Source organism: Nanorana parkeri, unplaced genomic scaffold, assembly GCF_000935625.1.
Source record: "Nanorana parkeri isolate BGI_ZX_2015 unplaced genomic scaffold, ASM93562v1 scaffold229, whole genome shotgun sequence".
Lineage (NCBI taxonomy): Eukaryota > Metazoa > Chordata > Amphibia > Anura > Dicroglossidae > Nanorana > Nanorana parkeri.
This window is the reverse complement of record NW_017306497.1, coordinates 1,319,226-1,340,563: the sequence shown is the minus strand read 5'-3', so window position 1 is coordinate 1,340,563 and position 21,338 is coordinate 1,319,226. Positions and strand designations below refer to the sequence as shown.

Genomic DNA, 21,338 nt, shown 5'->3' with positions numbered 1-21,338 from the left:
GCCAATCAGGCTCTATTGTATTACACAGTGCTGCCAGTCTTACAATGGGAGCTTCACAACGGGCTTAGAGAGAAGTGAGCAAGGATGACCTAACACATGCATCAATGCTACTTCGTTTTCAAATCACAGGACAAACTGTAATTGCAATGTAGTCTGCCAAGAAGTAATGGACCTGACGGATATGTCTTGCAAAAGTGCAGGTAAACAGTAAAATATTAAATATTTATAAAATATTTATATAAAATGTATGTCTGTAGTTCAGCTTTAAACCATCAGACTGGTAAAATAGGCACACAGAGGTTATTTATGTACTGTGTTTGCTTCCCCCGATGAGCCTTTCCTTACGGTTATAACTGTTGAGCTATGGAACAGCTGGTGACTTCAAAGTCTCCTACTTTCCTTTCTATATGGGATGCTGTCACATAAACCAGCACTGGTCACATGGCTCAGAGAGGTTTAGTTTTCTGCTACTTTGCCCATTATCACATGTATGGTACCTTATCAACAGAACAAACCCAACTCCTTTACAGATAGAGAAATGTCCGGAGTCCTGCACTTAGTAATAGTACCTCTTTTGTAACAGCCCACCCTGCCTACAGTGTCTGGTGTCCTGCAATTCAGACCGGTCCTCCCAATCATAAAGAGAACTGATAACAGAAGTGGAGAAAGGACAAATGCTGTGATTTAACACAAATGATAACAATGGTGTACCGCTACATATCGGCCAGCCACAAATCACCTATACATAATCTGATAGGGGCTGTAAACTGATCGGTTGCTATGGCTTTTATCATATCATTGCTCTTGGCTCAGTCTGAATGAACATGGCTCAGTGTATGACATCCTGCTGGAACGAACATTATTAAATGGAATTTTAATCAAAAATAAATCATATTAGAGGAGTCCTTCTGTACTGCATAGGAGTTGTGTACACCTTTAGACTCTGTAATGGCCATCTCAGGCCACAGCAGTACCGCTTTACAGTATACAAGCCGGCGATTCAAAGTGACATTCTGCACCGCAGGATCCGGTCCGTGTATTACAGCTCATCCTTGCTTTTCATCTTCCTATGGCATTTACAGATAGCAGTATTATCATCTGGCTGAGGAACGAGTTCCATTTTATCACGGACTTCAGGACGACTTATTTGACGCTTTGCATATGTCTGAAAAAACAAGCAAATTAAATAATTTTCCTATATCCACCGCTGGACAAAAACGTAAGTAAAGTAGAATACCTTAAATAGCTTTGCATAGACTAGGGAAGGGTTAGACCTGTCTGGATTTTCCTTCCCTCACTTCCTGTCCATGTAAACTGATTTTCCAGTTTCCTCTTTCTGAAAAGCATTTTCTCATATAATACTTCAGAGAATTCACTAAGGTCTGGAGACTCCAAAGGAGCATATAAAAAAATACACAACCGGAGATGGGAAGTAGGAATGTTCCACTAGGACAGGTTTGTGGTCCTAGAACAGAGTTTCAATGGACTGGGGAGCATAAACTTAAAAATAAAAGTAAGATAATATTGTGCTTTTCCTTGCATGTAAAAATGTATTCTAAATACTTGTAAAAAGGTTCTCACAAAAGTGAAGCAATCAATGATGGTTTTTCTGGCTTCTATCAAAGTTCTTTCAATCAGCTCTCCCATGGTATAGGGAATGTCAACTAATGCACATGCTGTCTGTACTTGCCTTGTAATCTTATATCTACTTATACTTGTAACCTTGTAATCTTGATATGTGTTTATGCTTGAATAAAAAAAGAGAACATGTACATGCGGGCCAACAATCATTAGTATCTGAACATCAACCGCAGACAGTACTAATAGGTTGGACTTGATGGATGGACTTGATCCTAATAGGTTGGACTTGATGGACTAATGTCTTTATTCAACCTCAAATACTATGTAACTATGTACTACTTGATAAGGCTTAAAGGTGAACTCCAACCTCACTGCCTTACTTTTTCCCCCCCACACACTTGTAGCAATTCCTATACTATTTTGAAACTAATTACTCTGAATTAATTGCAAACTTGCATCTCCACAATATACCCTTTGATGCTGCAGGGGCCACATTAAGCCACTTTCCTTCCCTGTCTGAGTGACCTCCATCATTCATCAATCCCCTGATTCGTACTATTGTTGGCTCCCCTCTCTTAGCTGTTAACTTTGCAATCAATCATTTTGTTCCCAAGCTTTATGTAAAAAAAAAAAACAACATTTCCGGCATCACTTTTGGCGTGCATGCAACAAGCCAATCAATCAGCAGACTGCACAGCTAAAGTCTGCAGCACCCAGTGGCCAGCAGGGAGAAGCAGGCATGTCTAAAGGGAGCCTGGAGATGTGTTCTTTCATATAATGCTTTGAGAGAGATACGAGGCAAAAAGCTGTGATGTTTACTGGTTCCTGATGGCACCTCCCACCAAACTCAGAGCAAAGAGCAGCAGATGGCATCAGTGGATCTCAAAACATGTATTTCTTGAAAAACTTAATTTGTTGATTTAAATGTTTTAAATTACATGTTGACTGGGAAGGGGGGGGGGGGCGTGGTGGGTAACACTACACTTCAGCCTCATGCGTTTTGGAGGTCATGCTCCCTTTATCAGAGCCCAGAATGCTCCAATGAAGCAGAATTATGGGCACATTAAGCTTTATCAAGTTATACCGGCTGCAGTAGACGTTTGCGATGACAATTTGGCCTGCATGTACTTGTTTTCAACGCAACTGTGGATCAGACAAGGGATTGATTGCTTCACAAGTATTTTAGAATAAACTATTACAAAACGCTCGGTCTTCTCTTTTGTTTATAGATGAACAATAGAGCTCACTAAGGTTCAGATACTGAATGGTGGTCTACTGTGGTCACAATCATGGTGTCTACATCAGTTGTCACTAGCAACAAGGAAACTGGTCTTGAAGATAAACAATGAATAAAAGATGATAAGGAGACAAAGCGGGAAAAAGCTGAACAAAATGATGAAAGACACAGAATATGTGGCGATTTAGTGAATTTTGGCACACACGTGTGTAACTTTTTTATTCTGGGACTTAAAGAAGAACTCTACCAGGGTTCAGTGCTTGTTTTGGTCTAGGTGAAAATAAAGAAGATATACTCACTTGATCCTCAGTCCCACCTGCGTGCTAAACGGGCTCCGGCGGTCTAAGGCCCCGTGACGTAATGCAGGTCTATTAGATGCAAGGACTTCAAGGGACATACCACAAGCAGAGGGGGAGAGAGGTAAGTAGTCACTGCTGCAGGACCAAGGATCAGGTGAGTATATCTTTATTTTCGCTCGTTGACCAAAATGAACACTTAAACCCTCACAATGTGGGGGTAGCGCCATCCTGAAATACTTATTTAAAATATGTCTTTTTAATAGGAGTACAGTAGAATTAAGGTGCTCTCTTATTGTTGTTGTCAATTCCCCTTATCAGTGTGTGCTAATTTATATAAAACACATTTCTATGTTTAATATGTCATTCTATGTGTACATATGGGCAACCATAGTTGCTCATTACATTTGCATGTATTGTTGTGCCTTTTATCCCACTGCAGTTACATCAGAGTCTTTCAAATTGAAAACAACAATCTGTTATGCAGTCTCTAATGGCATGAAACACCCACAATACTCACACATGGCAGCCCAAGGCCAAGAAGTCTAGTCTTCCTCTGCTTTACAGCACATGAGGAAGCTGCAATGTGACAGTCAGGCCTGGTTCACACCTGATTGTTTTTACTCGCGGATCTATCCGTGCGAAATGCGCAAAACACATTTCAATGCAAGTCAATGGCGACTGTTCACAGTTTAGTCAAATATAAATAGACCCGCGCCAGATACGTGATAGCCGCAAAACTGAAATAATATGATATTATTAATAATGATTAAAATGATTGTGTTCACACTTTAGTGTTGCATCGCGAGAAAACAACTGTCACGCAAAAAGATGCAGGAGCTATTATTAGGTGGATGCTGCATGGCTTTGGTCCCATAGACATCTCTTTAGGGGAAAAACACGCTTTGAAAAAAAAAAAAGCAAAAACGCACGGAAACGCCTAGGTGTGCACCTAGCCTCAAGAGGTACTTACTGTATTTCCTTATTCCTATTCTCCTTAAAAGAACACTGAAGTTTGGTAAAGCTCACATGTGTCCTATTGATGGGACATTCTAATGATAGGTTCACTTTATTACCCAAATATAAATGTCAAGAGGTCTCAAACTGCAGGGAACATCTTGTATACCAGGTACAGTTTGGTCAGATGTCTGCAACATCTAATTATCTGTATCATTCTGTAAAGATATTAAGAAGGATGTTGATTTCCTTGGTAAATGTCTATTTGTATACATTTGGTTTGGTCACGTTTCTTGTGTTTTCTATGGTTATACTTGTCTCATTACAATATCAAACCACAATAATGAAAACTAAAAACAAAGACATACATACTCGGGTAAGACTGAAAAGCTATTAGCAATGTTAGTGACACCAAAGAGAAAATTATGACAATTCATGACGATGGTTTCAGATCACTCACTTGGAAGACATTATAATAATAGCAGTAGAGGCGGTGAGGCTGCAGCAGCTCCCTGGCAAGAGTCTGGCCCTCTCTGGCAATCTTTCTAACTTCTTCATCATTATCCTGGGAAAAAAGAGAAAAGAACACAAATAGCAGAATTTTCAGTAAAATCACCAGAATGGAGGAAGATGAAAAGTGTGCGTGTGTTTACATGAAGATTTCTAATCTAAGTTAGGAGGCATCCCCACAGAAAAGTGTCATAAAAGCAATGGCTGTAATCCTGCTGGTAACAGGAGATGTTCCGTTCCTGTCAGATTTCCAAAATGAATGCACCGAACAAACTTGAGATTTTTTTGATGCATAGGAAATCTCAACAGGTCAACAGACACCAACTATAGGTTCATGAAGAACAGTGATCAATAACATTTACCCTGGTCAGGACACTATCTGCATAGAGTTTGCATGTTCTCCCGGTGCTTGTGTGGGTTTACTCCCACACTCCAAAATATGCTGGTAGGTTAATTGGCTCCTGTCTGAAGCAGCCCTTGTAAGTGCGTGTGCATGTGACATAAGGACCTTAGATTGTAAGCTCCTTTGGGACAGGGACTGATGTGAATGCGCAGTATGTAATGTGCTTCGTAAATAGTCGGCACTTTTATAAAGGTCTGTATTAAATAAATAAATAAATAAATAAATCATAAATTAAATATGTTAATGAGAAACAAAATGGAATTCAAAAAGGTAAACTGGTATAGTAGGGAACAATCAGAGCCAACAGGCTGCTAACTTGTTTTTAAAAAGTACCCTTGTCATCACAGAAAAGTAAGCCAAGTTTACACACATATCAAAAAAATGCTGTTTATGTGCCCATCAGAAACATCTGGTCATATAGGGGATCCTACCGCACTCCTGACCAAAAATGCCCCGACTTCCAATGAGGGTGGGGGGTGCTAAAGTGACAGCTGATAGCGCCGCTGGATCAGATAAACAAAACAGGAAGTCACCAGCACTTCAAAGGTTCTCCAAGCAAAGTTATTTTTATTCCATGTGTAAAGTTACATCACCAGCTGTAGCAACGCATCCGGTTCCTTCATCAGGCAAAACAAAGTGATTGGAAAAATCTGCCCCCACTTTCTGTTCCAGTAACAGTAGAAAGTGATAGGAAATCTCCCTAATGGGAACAAAGGCAACAATAAAACAGCAGAGTGGTGAAGTTAGGCTGGCCATATACTGTTAGAATTTCGGCCGATTCCTGTGAAATTGGCTGAGATTTAGGCTGTAGGTGGTCCTGCCAACATCACTGAGCTCAACAAACTGGTTGAAAAATGGAATGAGCTAGGTAGAAAAAGTCAGCGGAACAGTGACTGCAGTGATTCAGATAGAGGAGGGTACCAGCTGTCAGAATACAATAACCGGCAGGGGAGATTCCAAACTGTTTAGGGTGAATGGTGAAAGTAATCGAGAGAAATCTTTATGTGCTTTAGAATCTTTCTTGCCATATCCTTGTTTGCAAGATTTCTCCTAAATTCCAACCCAGGTGGCATCAGCTAAGGACTTTCCCTTCCTTTCCCTGTGGCTGCAAGGAGCTGACTGGTGCTCTTGCGGTCACATGGTCATTTGTTTACCACAAAATACAATTTTAAATAAAAAAGGAGCTCACTGAAGCAAAGGTTTATTTTGTAAAATGTCACCTATTGTAAAAGAATACAAATATTTTCAGGATCTCACTTTTGAGATGTTTGCACATTTTTAGAATTGGTAAAAAATGTTTACGTTGTAGTAATATCTATTGGATTAAAAACATGCTGTGGTTTTCAGTGGTGGTGATTATTTAATATGCTGTATTGCGAGCAAAGGAAAAGCGTCACGTGTGTGTCAACCAACATGTTGGAGCCACAATGCAAGTTAATGAAGAGCGCCACTTGGGGGCTGCTGTCCATCACTATTCTGGAGTCACCCCGCAAAGAGATGAAGGGTGTCACAGGGGGCGACTACATGAGGAGAAAATAGGAAGTGAATGTCTTATTTCAGGGAATGCCAGGGCTTGCACAGTGAGAGTGACAATGCAGAAGACATAAGATCAGATACAAAAGCGCTGTCCCCCTGAAAAGTGAAAGAGGAGGACATACCAGGATCAAACAGGAAGATTATAGTAATGCACAAAAACATTACGCACAAAACAAGAGCTATTCATTTGAAGGCCATTGACCACTTAAAATGTTTTGGGTTTGCTGACATTTTAAAGGACAAATCCACTTATAACCTAAAACCCACTAGCCCACACTCAGTTAACCTAAAACAACTGACCCAGGTTCTTACTTGCATTTCCATGACAGTGCTGACATCCTCTGATAGTAACCACCTTGAGTCTCTGGCATGGGCCACGTCTGTGGAATAACACCCCATAGACTTTAATGAAGCCATAATAAAAGATTGAAGACACTATTGTTTGACCCATTCAAGTTTTTGAAAAGTTACTGCAATGGCATGGCATGGCCAGTGTCAGAGAGGATTTTGGGCCCATGGTTGTAAATACCAGAGGAAATGATCGTTGACAGAGAGGTAAGTAAACATTCCTCAAATGTGCATGTGAAAAAAAAGAAAGCTGAAAAAGAATTGCTTCCCGTCTTTATTTTACCATGGTATAGAGCCCATCACATAAATCACAGCTGGACAATGGCTACTGACTCTTTGTTGAACTGTTTCATTCTGTGCAGCCATTCCTAGGTTCCATTAATATCTCCAAAACCATGGGACTGCTTTACCCTTGTTTCTGATGCTGCAGTGATCAGAAGTGTCAACTCTTCCTCCTCAGCCCTGTCTGAGCTCTGCTTGAACTTTATGCATTGTCTTATAATCTCCCCACCCAACATGAGTGCATATTATCTAATCACTAGTAAACTATCAGTGAAACTGACTATTGTCAAATTCTGATATGAAATTTTCCCTGATGTGCAGAGATTGAAAGGATTTTAAAGCGGACTCCCCCCCCAACACAAAATGCCCTGGTGCATGCAGCTCTGCATGCTGATATGAAAACATCCCCCCCAAGTCCTATAATAAAAAAATATGTATTTTTGTATTTTACTTTTATGGAATGCCACTTCTATGTTTCCCCAAGGCACTGGTGATGTAGCCCAGGCTTCACTGGTGCCCACTGGTAAGGCTACGTCACCAGTGCCTTTCAGAAAGGTCTTGCTGCCAAACTGCAAGGTCTTACAAGAGTTAGAGAAACCTCATGAGATCTCGGGAAAGTTTTTATTTCCGCAGATGGAAACATATATAACATTAAGAAACATCTCTAGATCTTGTACACCACATGCATCAGATCTGGCAAAGACATCATTGGACCAGCACAGAGAACCAGGAAAAAGTCAGCCAATGAAGTACATTTTTATAAAAAGGTCGTCGCAGATTCGGGAGTGCAGACAGGACGGACCTGTGGGAATGTGGAAAGATAACAACGAAAAAAGTGTGTTGCTAAATGTCTCCCTAGAGTCATTTAAATAGGGTTTGGCGGTTTATTAAGGGGGTGGAGGGAGGAAATGCCTTCATCATCATCATGAAAGTAATTGCACAGTTATATATAACTTCAGGATTTGTTAAAGGAGAACTATGGGGTCAGTGTTTTTCCCCATAGTTCTCCTTAGGGTAACGGGAGGACACAAACTAGCGTCCTCCCGTCACCCTAAGCTCAGTATACCGCGAGCTACAGCTCGCGGTATACTGAGACGCCGCAGCTGAAACGGATCCCGACAATTATGTCTGGATCTGCCCAGCTGCGTGAGTGACAGCTGGCTCTGCCTATCTAGAGGCAGAGCCAGCTGTACCCGCCCCCTCCCCTGTCCGTTCCGCCAGTCAGCGCTGGCGGATCGGAGCGGGTAGAGGGGAATCCAGTCCCTCTCCTGTCACGGCAGAGAGCCGTGACAGGATCGAGAAGTGAGCGAACGCCGGTATTTGTTCGCTCACTTCCCGATCTACTGAGCCGACCTATGACAGTCTCATTGTCACAGGTCGGCTAGAACTATGAGGTGAGTGAAAAGCACTCACCTCATAGTTCTCCTTTAACTTTGGGGACAATTGTGTGGAGTAAATGGGGATTTTCACATCTGCCTTCAAGTTATAAAGTTATGGTCTCACCTTTGCCCAGCGTATCTTTTCTAGGAGATCTTCCAGGCTGCGTTGGAAGGGAACATAGTGCTTCCCTGGCTGTAGCGCACTGTAGAAGTGTTCATAGTAGGGAGAAGATTGTTTGAGCACCACACTGTCGCCCAGCATGAGATAGGGGAATCGGTATGCTGCCACTGTCCCATCCAGATTCACTTGGTACTTGTACTGTGAAAACACAACATTCAGATGTGACAAAACAAAACATTTTCTACATCTTCCCTTTATAAAAATGGACAATAGCGCTGCATGAATTATGGAATAAATTTGCCTTTCCACTATATAAAGCAAATCTTGCACTATAAATCTGCCTTTTTTGTCGGGAATTCCTCCTGCAAATTGCAGTACATTTCCTAGTACGTGTTTGTCTACAGCCTCATAGCTGTATATCTGCAGTGTGAGATAAAAGGTACTACTGCCTCTGATTGCTAGTCCTAGCGGATTTGTAATGAGATTTGGTGATAACATTACTGTGCTGCTCCTTGTTTTCTTTGCTGGGGACTATGACATAAGGAGGCAAAACGCTACTTCTACCAAGATGGCCGCCTCTATCCAAAGACACATTGCAGAGCAAGACATGGTAAGTCAATAATGGGCAAAGATCAGCTTCAGAGAGACCGCAGGCAAAACTGAAGACTTGTCCTTCAAGCCCTCCGTCTGCCTTTTTTGGGAACAGCTTATAGGATTTAGTTCCTCCTTAACATAGATAATATTAGGCACACCTCTCCCATTGTAAATAGCAACATCAATATTTAAAAAGAATGCACCTGTAGGGAAAAAAATAATAAATATATTTACCTTACTACAGCTTCTGCCAGCACCGTCCCATGACAATTGTGTCACCATTCAACTGGCAAGGTCCCGGGGAAATGCCAAGTCCCCAAAATCTCGAATAAAGATGCTCTTGCATTGTGCTGCATCATCTTCTGAAATTGAAGGTACTTGGCATATTCCGGGACCTAACTGGAAGTATAGTGATGTCACTCCTGCAGTACAGAAACCATAGGTGATGTAAGTATACTGTATTCATTAACCTTTCTTCTTACAGATGTTTCTTTTTACAATAATACAGCTTTTTTCAATGGGAGAAGGATCATTACCATTAGGAGGACCTTGCTTTTTACTGCAGTAAGTATAAGTATTAATAAGATTAGATAAACTGCTGCACAAAAATGTCTGTTTTTTTTACAATATATTTCTGTACCAGTGATTGGGGCCTGTAGTGTATATGTCGTATTAGCAGTAACTGGTAACATCTGAAACAAGGAAGGAAACGATGCCAACCATAGCAGCCAGCTGCACTAGGAAACTAACATCTGGAATTTATAAGGCAGAATAGAGGAGCTGACAAATCAAGCCAAAATGTCTGCTACATCGACGTGACTATACCTCGTATTGTTCCTCTACTGTAATCTGTGTCATCCATTTTGCCTGATTAGTTATTTCTATCTAATATGACTACCTTGGGGGCTGGAACCTTTGAAAGCCTGCTATAAGACTCACTTTAAAGAAGTCAAAGAATCCAACTAGCGAAGCTTTCCCCAGCTGTTTCTCCATCTCCCGGAAGAAGAAATATCCAGTGATCCCGGCATCCAGCAGTTCAGGGTGTTTTTTGGACATTCGGGCAAGCTGGAGACGTTCCTCCCGGCTGTCCCGTCCTCTGAAGAAGGCCTGCTCCGTTTTGTTTTCCCAGGAAGGACCTTACGCATCATGAATGAATCATCAATAAAGTATTTATAATGATAGAGTCAGAGAAATTCAGATGTAGACAATCAACAGTCCTGTATCAGTATCGGCACCAAAAAGTGGTATGAACCTGGTAGCTGAACAAAAAGCATCCAGCTGTTGAATAATTCCAAGCCGACTTTCACACTATTGTCCCTGAAGCTTGCTCAGGCTCTCTCTTACTAACTGCACTATTTTTAACACACGCATTTCTGATGCAAAAATGGAGAAAATAGAAAAAACATTTTCTGTTATTTATTTTAACAAGTCTTTCCTATTTAACTTCTTATTAACCTCTTGTTATCAGTAACTACTCCTAATTAACTCCTTTTGCTGGTCTCTTTAGATTATTTCCCCTGAATACGAAAATGATACTGCTCATGCAAAAAGTGTTTCTGGGGTTTTATTTATTTTACGTATTCATTTCTTGTATCATAAGAAATAAAGAAACACATAGCTGAAATTACTAACTTGTCTTGTACCTTAGGTACGTATGTCCCAAAAAACTTCACTGAAGTAGGCAGAGCATACGTAGCATGCCTTCGCCCCACACTACATCTTTTTGTCTACAAATGATGTAGAAAAATATAAAAATGACAGCTACAATATACAGCTGCGAGAGCTGGAGTAGTTGAAAAAAACTAACAAGCAAAAAAACATTCATTTGTAATTAAATTTGCTGTGCACTGTAGAAGGAATATAATTTTGGTGTAAATTTAAAAATGGGAGAAGTTTCAGTTCTATACCTAGAGAAAACACAACTTAAAATGAGTACTGGTTGGACTGGAGAAAGTACCGGTATATGAGGTCTATTTTACTGCAGTATGCCTTTGAGACATTTACAAAATTGTAACCAAAAAAAAAAACACAACTTAAGACAATACCAGCAAATCAAAACCTTGTTTGTCCCTTCCCCACCAAGAAAAAGTGAGACTAGGTTCACACCAAGGTGTGAACCGATCACGCTGTGGGTGCCATTATTTTCTAATGGCACCCCAGTCGCACTTCCGAACACAACTAAAACAGCCGCGCATCGTGAATCGCAAGAAAAGGTACTTGTACCTTTTTTTTCCGCTATTGCCGCGTGGCTGTCACCCCATTGAAATCAATGGGGTTGCGCGGCAATCGCTGCCTGCATTGTACAGGACCGCGCAGTCCCGGGATGCGTGTCCCAGGTGTTGTGCAGTGCAGTGCAGGTGTGAACCTAGCCTAAAAGTTACTACTGAAATTATAGGTTCGAATGTGAATATTGCTTTGAAACCAGATGAGATGCAGCAAGCAGCTATTAGGAATATACCATAATGTGGGTTTACACTGTCTACTGTCAAATTAAAGCCCAGCTATGGGAAAACAACAGCCGCCCATCCGCCCATTCAAAGCCTTTTTCTAAAAAAATGTAATAAATAAAAAAATAAAACCCACATCTAAAGCTACATAGTCCACCTTCCGGGTCTCTCACCAGCACCCCTTCTGGTTGTGAGACCAGTGATCCAGTGCCGTGGCCTGTGCCCGCAAAGACAGGTCCCCTTATCATTATGTCATCTGTCTATCTGAAGGATCCTACACTCTGCAGATAAGAAGATTCGGGACCAAGGGCATCATGTGACCATAGATTTGGGTACATTCTTTGAGCTTGGCTGCAACGATTAGTTAGAGGAGTATGGTTTGGGTAGGGGCAGCAGATCTTTAGGTATTATTTTCTTTTCCTATAAATCTAATAACATAAGCCATCCAAAGACATCATGTTAATAGCAAATTGTTATTTTATGATGTGTGTACAATATGGCGTTGTTTGGTAAAGGAAAGATGATAATCTTACCGGTGTGGCCCTGGATAGAGAGAAGGTCATTGGTGACGCCACGAAGAGTTTCTAAAGTGGAGTGAGTGATGTCATATGTGGGAAGTATGATGTCTCTGGAGTCAGTAGATCCACACCAAGAAATCATCGGCAGTGGCCCAGGGGTGTCATTGACATTTCTATGTTCAACCGGCCAGTCCCCGACATTGATATAGAATTCTAAATCAGGCAGTTGTACCTAAAGCAAGTATTTATAGATTATTAATTTCTCAGAACCTCAGACAACACTGCAAGCAAAGAGTGAATCACACACACAAGCATCTGCCCCCTAGGCAGCAATCAAACACATCGGTATTTCTATTAAATGTAAACTGATCTAAATATAACCTGCCAAGCCTTGTTTACAGCTTGGAGTACAGAACAAAGATTTTGATGCTTAAAGGAATCTTGGCATACTGGTACCTTTCTTGCCAAAGACTGTAATATCTCATCTGAGAACATTTTGAAGTCCGTGTACTTGCCCAGGGAGCGCCGATAGATTTGGTTATCGAGAACTGTGTAATGTACTATGGCTCCTCGCTGTTCGGAAAACCTCCGAGGAACTTCCTCCAGCATTCTATTCAGGTCTATACTGGGGAAAGGAGCAAAGTCATTGGAGATCTGAGACTCCTTGGTGGGGCATGACAGAGTTTGTAACCAGACTTCAGGCTCTTCTTCGGGGCAGACACAGTATTCATGATAAACAGGCCCTAAAGGAAGGCAGAAAATACATGGAAGTTCACATGGCAAGTATATGAAAGCATCAGAGGTATTTTTCCATGCTATGTGCTGTATGTTTAAGTAATGTATAAGTGTAACAGTTATACTGAACATATTACCTCTCCCAGAGATCACAAAACTCCTACATACAATGCCTTCATCTGCTTTTCTCCCAAGATGGACAGAACCATCTTTGTTCAGGCATCATCCCGTGTCAGCATCTACTACCTGGCCTGACAGGCTGGCTCAAAATTACACAATCATGTAACTCATATGGCAATCTTACAAAGGTAATGAGCAATGCATATATTTGTGGCATTCCAATACAATTTTAGACAACCGTAGTGAGAATCTCGAGTGACTACACAGCATGAAGAATATGCTTGTCTTTCCCTTTCAATGTCATGGGGTACACTGAATCAGCTTGAAAGAACTGGATTGGACTAAAGAATAGGGCAAGTGTGAACCGTGTTTCCAACTTCTGGCATAAAGAGTGTAAGTTGTGTGCGTTGTGTGCTGTGAGATACTTTGTTATGAGAGGGGCTGACCATGAAGAAATAGAACAGGAGTATGAATTTATATATTGTGCATTAAGATCCAGTTCTATCGTGAGACAAGTTCCACTGTGCCTGCATCCTAGTCCCCCCCACTGAGTTTGTGCCGCGCTGGTTGTGGCATTGGTCTGTTCATACAGAGTATGTATATATGCTTTATCCTCCAGAAAAACTCTCTGTATTACATTGAATGAAATATAATTGTATTATTCACTGTATTCATTTAGACATCTCTAGCCCTCTCCTGAAGAAGCAGCATCGGTGCTGCAGAGAAAAAAAGATTTTGTCCCCCTAAGTCACCAGTGGATGACCTTGGATCTGATCTAAACCATAAATATGGGACATTTCATGAGTAATCTGTATACTGTACATAAGGGTCCTGTGATATATGTGGGGGATAGTTGGCTGAAGAATGGATTTTAAATAGGAAATGCAAAGTGATAAAAATGGGTAATGGTCATCTGTGATGTTGGAATTCTATTGAAAAATAAATCAAATATTGAATGATTTTATGTAAATGTGTATGGATAAATCTTCTGAGTACCTTGGAAGTCTGCAATAGTACTATTTATATTATTCTTGATCCTGCAGGATGCGGTACACTGACATATTTATCTTTATCCTGCTTCACTTCCACAAGTGTGATAGGCTACAGCCACTGCTTCAGCCTCACATTTGGTTACAATGTTGCAGGTTGACTGGGAGAGAGGAGACTGAGGAGATGCTTCTTCCTGTCTGCAGCAGATTTATTATATAATAATAATAGCCAAGGCAAATCCACAGAAGAAAGTTCTGACTGCTTTGTAAGGATGAAAGATACAGCTTTGGTTGAAAAAATGATTGCGCTGCTTTCTGATATGACAGGTCAGGAATTCATATACAACTCAATCCAAATACACCAACTGTGCCAATAATCAGAGGTAATTCATGGCACCCATATAGTGGAGGGTTTCATCTATTCTACCACTGCAAGGAGATAAGAAAAGACGTCATAGCTCCTCCCTTCAAATCAGTAGGCTTCATTTTCAATAACCAGGTTTTCTCCTTTGTGAAGGATTTCATCCTCCGCAGATACTGGAACAAGCCAAGACAAGGCCAAAAGACATTAAGTGGCAGGAAATGTTACTGTCTCACCACACCTTTAAATAATATTGTTAAAAGACAAGACTGAAATAGTATGTTGTAGAGCAGCCATTAACACCTTAATGGCAGAAGGTAAAACAAACCCTAACGCCTGCACCGGTTTTTAACATTGGCATGTAAAAGATAGATGCCTCCAGGGAGAGAGATCTATTCCAAACCACATGTAGACATATTACATTCGATTACATGAGGACTGCCACTTTCAATTGTGGCCGATCTCCCCTCATCATTAACTTGAATGGGTGACAGCGGCCGCTTCTAATCGGCATATTTGGGATTCCTGCAGCAGGGATTCGTAGGTTCCTGCCACAGGAATCTTAAAGTACACATAGTGTGAATATAGATTAAAAAATTTTCCTGGGCACTCCTGTACCTACAGACTCATATTTGTATATCCGCAATGTGAGATCTAAGGCACCGCTGTGCTGGACTCATGACATTTGGTGATGTCACTACAATGCTGCTCACTCATCTCCTTGCTGGAGAGAAATCTAGACCATAGGACGTGCATGCATCTCCCTGCTTCTGCTTCACTCATTTTGTGGATCTATGCTTCTTGAATATTCCCCCACCAGTTATCAGGAGACACAGTTGTAATATAAGGAACCAAAGCCCTGATGCTCTACCAAGATGGCCACCTCCACACAGGCACAGTGCAAGACATGGCATGGTAAGTCAATGGGGAAAAGATCAGCTTCAGGGAGACCACAGTCAGTACTGATGACCAGTCCTTTACCCCCTGCTTGTTTTGGGCACAGCTTCCACAGTTCCAGTCCTCTTCAATGGGTCGGTCCAACCAAAACTGATATTTTCGTGTTTGGTAGATGTTGGAGCACGTGATTATTTGAGTTTCGTTTGTCAGCGTATACGTCAGCGGCTGTGGGAGAAGTCTCTGTTCTGAATTCAAGCTCTATACATTGCTGAGGCCATTATGAGGGTTCCCCTTAATTAACATTTTATGTCATGAAGCCCTCGTTCACACCTGAACGTTTTGTAGCGCGTTCTACGCTCCACGAACGCTCTACAAAACGCTCAAAAATATAAATCCCATTGTATTCAATGGTCTCGTTCCCACCTTGGCGTATTTCAGCCCGTCCCTAACGCGCTACAAAACGGCCCACGCCTGAAAAGGTACATGTACTACTTTGGGGCGTTTTGTTGCGCGTTTCCATTGGGATACAGCCAAGTAGCCTTCGGAAACGCGCGTTTGTCGCGTGACTTTTTTACCGCGAATCGCGACAGACGCGCATATGCAATACGCCTAGGTGTGAACGAGACCGAAGAATGCAATCAGGGGAATTGACCATGTAGGTCCTAGCCAGGAATAGAGTAAGGAAATGTTGGTGTGTCCAAAACATATAAGAAGCCCGGGGTTGTCAGCCCACCGGGGTCCACCTATAACTAAATATCACTTTTAGGTGTAACGTACACACGGTGCCAATAAAGTCATCTTACCTTTCAGTATATAAGGAGACTGAGCGACATGCTTGTCCTCGTGCAGGACTTCAATAATCAGACCCTCAGTGACACTGCCGTACATGCGGTACCTCATCAGGAAAGAGCCGTCATTTCTATCCAGGGGTTCAGGTACGTGAATTCGGACGTATTCCGTGTTAGAGAGCGATCTGATGGTTACCTTAAATGATTTACTCCCTGGAACACAAAAGGCAAAGGACGGGCGTCAGAATGGGGATTTCTATGGATGAGAGGTTATCTATTAATTATGACCCACTTGACAGACCATTCATTTCATCTTCCCAGAAGATTATATGAGCATTTCATGTATGACATGTACCTGTAAAAGCTGGAGAAGAGGGGGTGGGGTGGGCGTGTAGTCCTTCCCAGCTCCTGGCAACCAGTGACATCGCTGGTTGTCAGGAGCTGGGCGGGATGCTGCCCAGAGCGTCCTAGGTTGCTATGTGCTGAGCGGGGAGATGTGTAAGGGCCATACACTCCTCCCTGGTTGGTCACTGGTTGCCAGGAGCTGGGCAGGATGCTGGCCAGAGCGTCTTAGGTTGCTATGAGCTGAGCGGGAAGATGTGTAAGGGCCATACACTCCTCCCTGGTTGGTCACTGGTTGCCAGGAGCTGGGCAGGATGCTGGCCAGAGCGTCTTAGGTTGCTATGAGCTGAGCGGGAAGATGTGTAAGGGCCATACACTCCTCCCTGGTTGGTCACTGGTTGCCAGGAGCTGGGCAGGATGCTGGCCAGAGCGTCTTAGGTTGCTATGAGCTGAGCGGGAAGATGTGTAAGGGCCATACACTCCTCCCTGGTTGGTCACTGGTTGCCAGGAGCTGGGCAGGATGCTGGCCAGAGCGTCTTAGGTTGCTATGAGCTGAGCGGGAAGATGTGTAAGGGCCATACACTCCTCCCTGGTTGGTCACTGGTTGCCAGGAGCTGGGCAGGATGCTGGCCAGAGCGTCTTAGGTTGCTATGAGCTGAGCGGGAAGATGTGTAAGGGCCATACACTCCTCCCTGGTTGGTCACTGGTTGCCAGGAGCTGGGCAGGATGCTGGCCAGAGCGTCTTAGGTTGCTATGAGCTGAGCGGGAAGATGTGTAAGGGCCATACACTCCTCCCTGGTTGGTCACTGGTTGCCAGGAGCTGGGCAGGATGCTGGCCAGAGCGTCTTAGGTTGCTATGAGCTGAGCGGGAAGATGTGTAAGGGCCATACACTCCTCCCTGGTTGGTCACTGGTTGCCAGGAGCTGGGCAGGATGCTGGCCAGAGCGTCTTAGGTTGCTATGAGCTGAGCGGGAAGATGTGTAAGGGCCATACACTCCTCCCTGGTTGGTCACTGGTTGCCAGGAGCTGGGCAGGATGCTGGCCAGAGCGTCTTAGGTTGCTATGAGCTGAGCGGGAAGATGTGTAAGGGCCATACACTCCTCCCTGGTTGGTCACTGGTTGCCAGGAGCTGGGCAGGATGCTGGCCAGAGCGTCTTAGGTTGCTATGAGCTGAGCGGGAAGATGTGTAAGGGCCATACACTCCTCCCTGGTTGGTCACTGGTTGCCAGGAGCTGGGCAGGATGCTGGCCAGAGCGTCTTAGGTTGCTATGAGCTGAGCGGGAAGATGTGTAAGGGCCATACACTCCTCCCTGGTTGGTCACTGGTTGCCAGGAGCTGGGCAGGATGCTGGCCAGAGCGTCTTAGGTTGCTATGAGCTGAGCGGGAAGATGTGTAAGGGCCATACACTCCTCCCTGGTTGGTCACTGGTTGCCAGGAGCTGGGCAGGATGCTGGCCAGAGCGTCTTAGGTTGCTATGTGCTGAGCGGGGAGATGTGTAAGGGCCATACACAGGATGCTGTGGCCGGAAAGGGGATGGCAGCCAAACATTGTGCAGCGGAGCGGCCATGTCGCTATGTTGGCTGATATGCTTATGCTGTCATGAATCATTTCTGAGTCACTGAGCATTCAGATGAAGAGTTCTGACACTGGGTGTGTTCTTGTTCCAGTCCACTGACTCAGAAACGACTGAAACCTGAGGATCCCTTTGACAGCCATGAGCTAGCATTTTTAGAAGGGGATCGGCAATGACATATTTTTCTTATAACAGGTTTCTTTTGAATATATAAAAACCCAACCAATAAACTCTCATAGAAACCCCAACATGGCCGTGTACTTTCACAGGTCAATGTTCCATCTGCAACTTTAGTTATAGAATGACAACGCCCTGCCCCGTCTTCCAGATGTGCTCCTGTGTTGCCACCCTGTCACATGGGCCACTGATGGGGACCACAAGTGGTTGTTTAAACATTCAACACACAGCCATGGGCCACCGTTATCACCATCAGCAAATCCACACTGGGAAATGCCATGCGGCCATAGCTGGAGTACAGACAGACAGGAAGTGGCTACAAACAGCCTGCAGGAGATTGGCAGCACTGAGATGCAACAAAGTTTTTTTAAATATTTTTTCCAGGCCGGTTCCCACCATATCATTGCACTAGAGGCACAGTATCCAAGCAAAATAAGCATACAGACTTGGAAAGCCAGATGTTTTATCAGCACCTTTTTTCCCAGCTGGAGACACAAAGTACTGAAGCATGAGGATCAGCATGGCAGTCAGGCAGCATCAGAGGCCAGCAACTACGTCCTCCACATTTTATTTTTGTTCTCTTTCATTTAATCAGCGTGCTATATTCAGATATATAATGTACATTGATCTTAGAGCAGGGGTGGGCACACTCGGACCCTCCGGCTGTTGTGGAACTACGAATCCCATGAGGCATTGCAAGGTTGGGAGTCCTGCCTGTGACAGTACATGATGGGATTTGTAGTTTCACCACCCACCCCATCTTAAAGGAGAACTATGGGGTTAAGTCTTTTCCCCATAGTTCTCCTCAGGGTAACGGGAGGACACAAATTAGCATCCTCCCATCACCCTATGCTCAGTATACTGTGAGATGCCGCAGCTGAAGCGGATCCCGACAATTGTGCCGGGATCCGCCCAGCTGCGTGACTGACATCTGGCTCTGCCTATCCAAAGGCAGAGCCAGCTGTACCCGCCCCCTCCCCCGTCCGTTCCGCCAGTCATCGCTGGCGGGTCGGAGCGGGGGGAATCCAGCCCCTCCTGTCACGGCAGAGAGCCGTGACAGGATCGAGAGGTGAGCGAACGCCGGTATGTGTTCGCTCACCTCCCGATCTACTGAGCCGACCTGTGACAGTCTCATTGTCACACGTCGGCTCGTACTATGAGGTGAGTGAAAAGCACTCACCTCGTAGTTCTCCTTTAAAGTGTATGTATAGCCAATGTTTTATTTTTGTTAGTCTTAGAGTAAGGAAGGGTTAAAACCCAGGTCAGTTGATTTTTTTGCTGTCTAGGTATGGAGGGGTAAATGTCCTTCACTTCCTGTCCCAGAGACACAACAAGAAGTCAGGAGAAATCTCCCAAAGTGAGGGGTATTTCTCCTTTGGCTGGCCATACACTGGTAGAATATTGGCCAAATGACAGGAATCCGATCCAAGTCTGACAGTGTGTGTGGCCTGGCCGCTTCAACAAAAGGCAGTAACTGAATGGACTATTGTCGAAGCCAAACAGTGACTGCAGCCAATCAGCTCACTGCTCATGTATTCTGACAGCGGCGTGTGCTGGCTACTAGAATGCAGTAGCCAAGGTGGAAGATTCCCCCGTCCACACTGCTTAGCATAGCCGCAGGAATCGCTTTTTCAGTGAATGATACAAATTGAATAGTGAAGATTTGGACTGGTGTCCCCATTAGAAGCTGTCCCCTTACCTCTTGTGACAACATTTTGGCTTTTCCCTCGGTGACAGTGGTCACTAGTGGTGTGTGTGGGCTTGGTGTAAACAGATTTTGCCCCGGTCAGTGACACCCCCCTCCCAGCCCAATCAGTGGCGGCCAGGGCACTCATCGTCCCTTTGTTATGTGTGGTTGTGGGGCAGGGGGAATCCCCCGGCCACTACTGATTGGGCCAGGAGGGGGGTGTCACTGACAGTTCTGCATGGGCTTGGGCAAACTGTGTTGACACCTAGCCCACACACATCCCCAGTGGTCACCAGTACAAATAAGGTGGTGGATCTCCCCTATGGGGACGCAGACAGCAATAAAAACTTGACAGAGGGGCCAACCCTTCCCCGCTCTATCCAAAAATCAAAGGTTTGGCCTTTAAACTGCAGTGTGCAACAAACTGTCACTGAACCTGTAAGGGGCACATATGGTGTGACAGGAAAATCAGCTAGTGCCCATGGTAAGAGGCACATATGGTGTGACAGGAAAATCAGCTAGTGCCCATGGTAAGAGGCACATCCTGTCATATTGTTTCTGACAGTCTGCAGAGCTGAGGCACACACTACAGTGACGAGCTGCAATCTGCTGAACACAGCTCCCATACAGTGATGGAGGTGGTCAGGGAATGGTTAAAGTCCAGGAATGAGGAAAGCTGTGCAGTGACGTCAGAGAGGGGGCGGAGCTGGGTGTCCCTGGCTGTAGATGGTGCTGGCACCATTGATCACCTGGGATCAGATTAGCGGATCATGTGACCATTACCTGGGGAGGAGGTGAACTTGTGTCCTGCGCCGTCCACCGCCTGGATGTAGAAGTATCGCACAGGGAGGGTGATGGCGGCTTCCAGCCCGGGACCCCACACCAGGCTCTTCTCCGGGCTCACGGGCTCTGCGGCGGCACACACAGCGGACAGACACAGGGCGAGGAGCAGAGGGGTCCCCATTGTGATTGACAGGCCGGTGTGCGCCATGTGTGCCCGTAGCTTGTGCTCTGCCCGCACTCTCCGCTATCACAGTCATTCAAACTATCTCAGGGGAAGTGGGGGCAGATCTGGCTGCTTCTGATTGGTGCTCTGTGTGGCCAATCAAAGAGATCGCTGTGCTGTGTGGAGCGAACAGCAATGCAAAGTCCTCTCTGTGTGTTCCATGCGAACTGCCCAGTGATTGCAGTGTCCCTCCATGTAATATGATGAGATATACAGGGATCGCAGTGTACTGCCATGTAATATGATGAGATATACAGGGATCGAAGTGTACTGCCATGTAATATGATGAGTTATACAGGGATCGCAGTGTACTGCCATGTAATATGATGAGATATACAGGGATCGCAGTGTACTGCCATGTAATATGATGAGATATACAGGGATCGCAGTGTACTGCCATGTAATATGATGAGATATACAGGGATCGCAGTGTACTGCCATGTAATATGATGAG

General features: G+C 44.1%; 1 protein-coding gene across 2 annotated transcripts; it reads right to left on the bottom strand.

Annotated features, from left to right (window-relative positions):
- Positions 1-1,017: 1,017 nt before the first annotated feature.
- Positions 1,018-21,000, bottom strand: KDELC2 (KDEL motif containing 2). Of its 2 annotated transcripts, none has more exons than XM_018556241.1 (8): positions 20,656-21,000; positions 16,115-16,312; positions 12,666-12,952; positions 12,225-12,441; positions 10,184-10,380; positions 8,654-8,848; positions 4,532-4,636; positions 1,018-1,165 (listed from the first exon to the last, which is right to left on the bottom strand). In XM_018556241.1, exons 1-8 carry the CDS (start codon positions 20,867-20,869, stop codon positions 1,040-1,042), a joined length of 1,539 nt encoding a protein of 512 aa, XP_018411743.1. In that variant the 5' UTR covers positions 20,870-21,000; the 3' UTR covers positions 1,018-1,039. The 2 variants fall into 2 exon arrangements, with proteins under 2 accessions (XP_018411743.1, XP_018411742.1); XM_018556240.1 differs by having other exon boundaries at positions 20,662-21,000.
- Between the last annotated feature and the right edge of the window lie 338 nt (positions 21,001-21,338).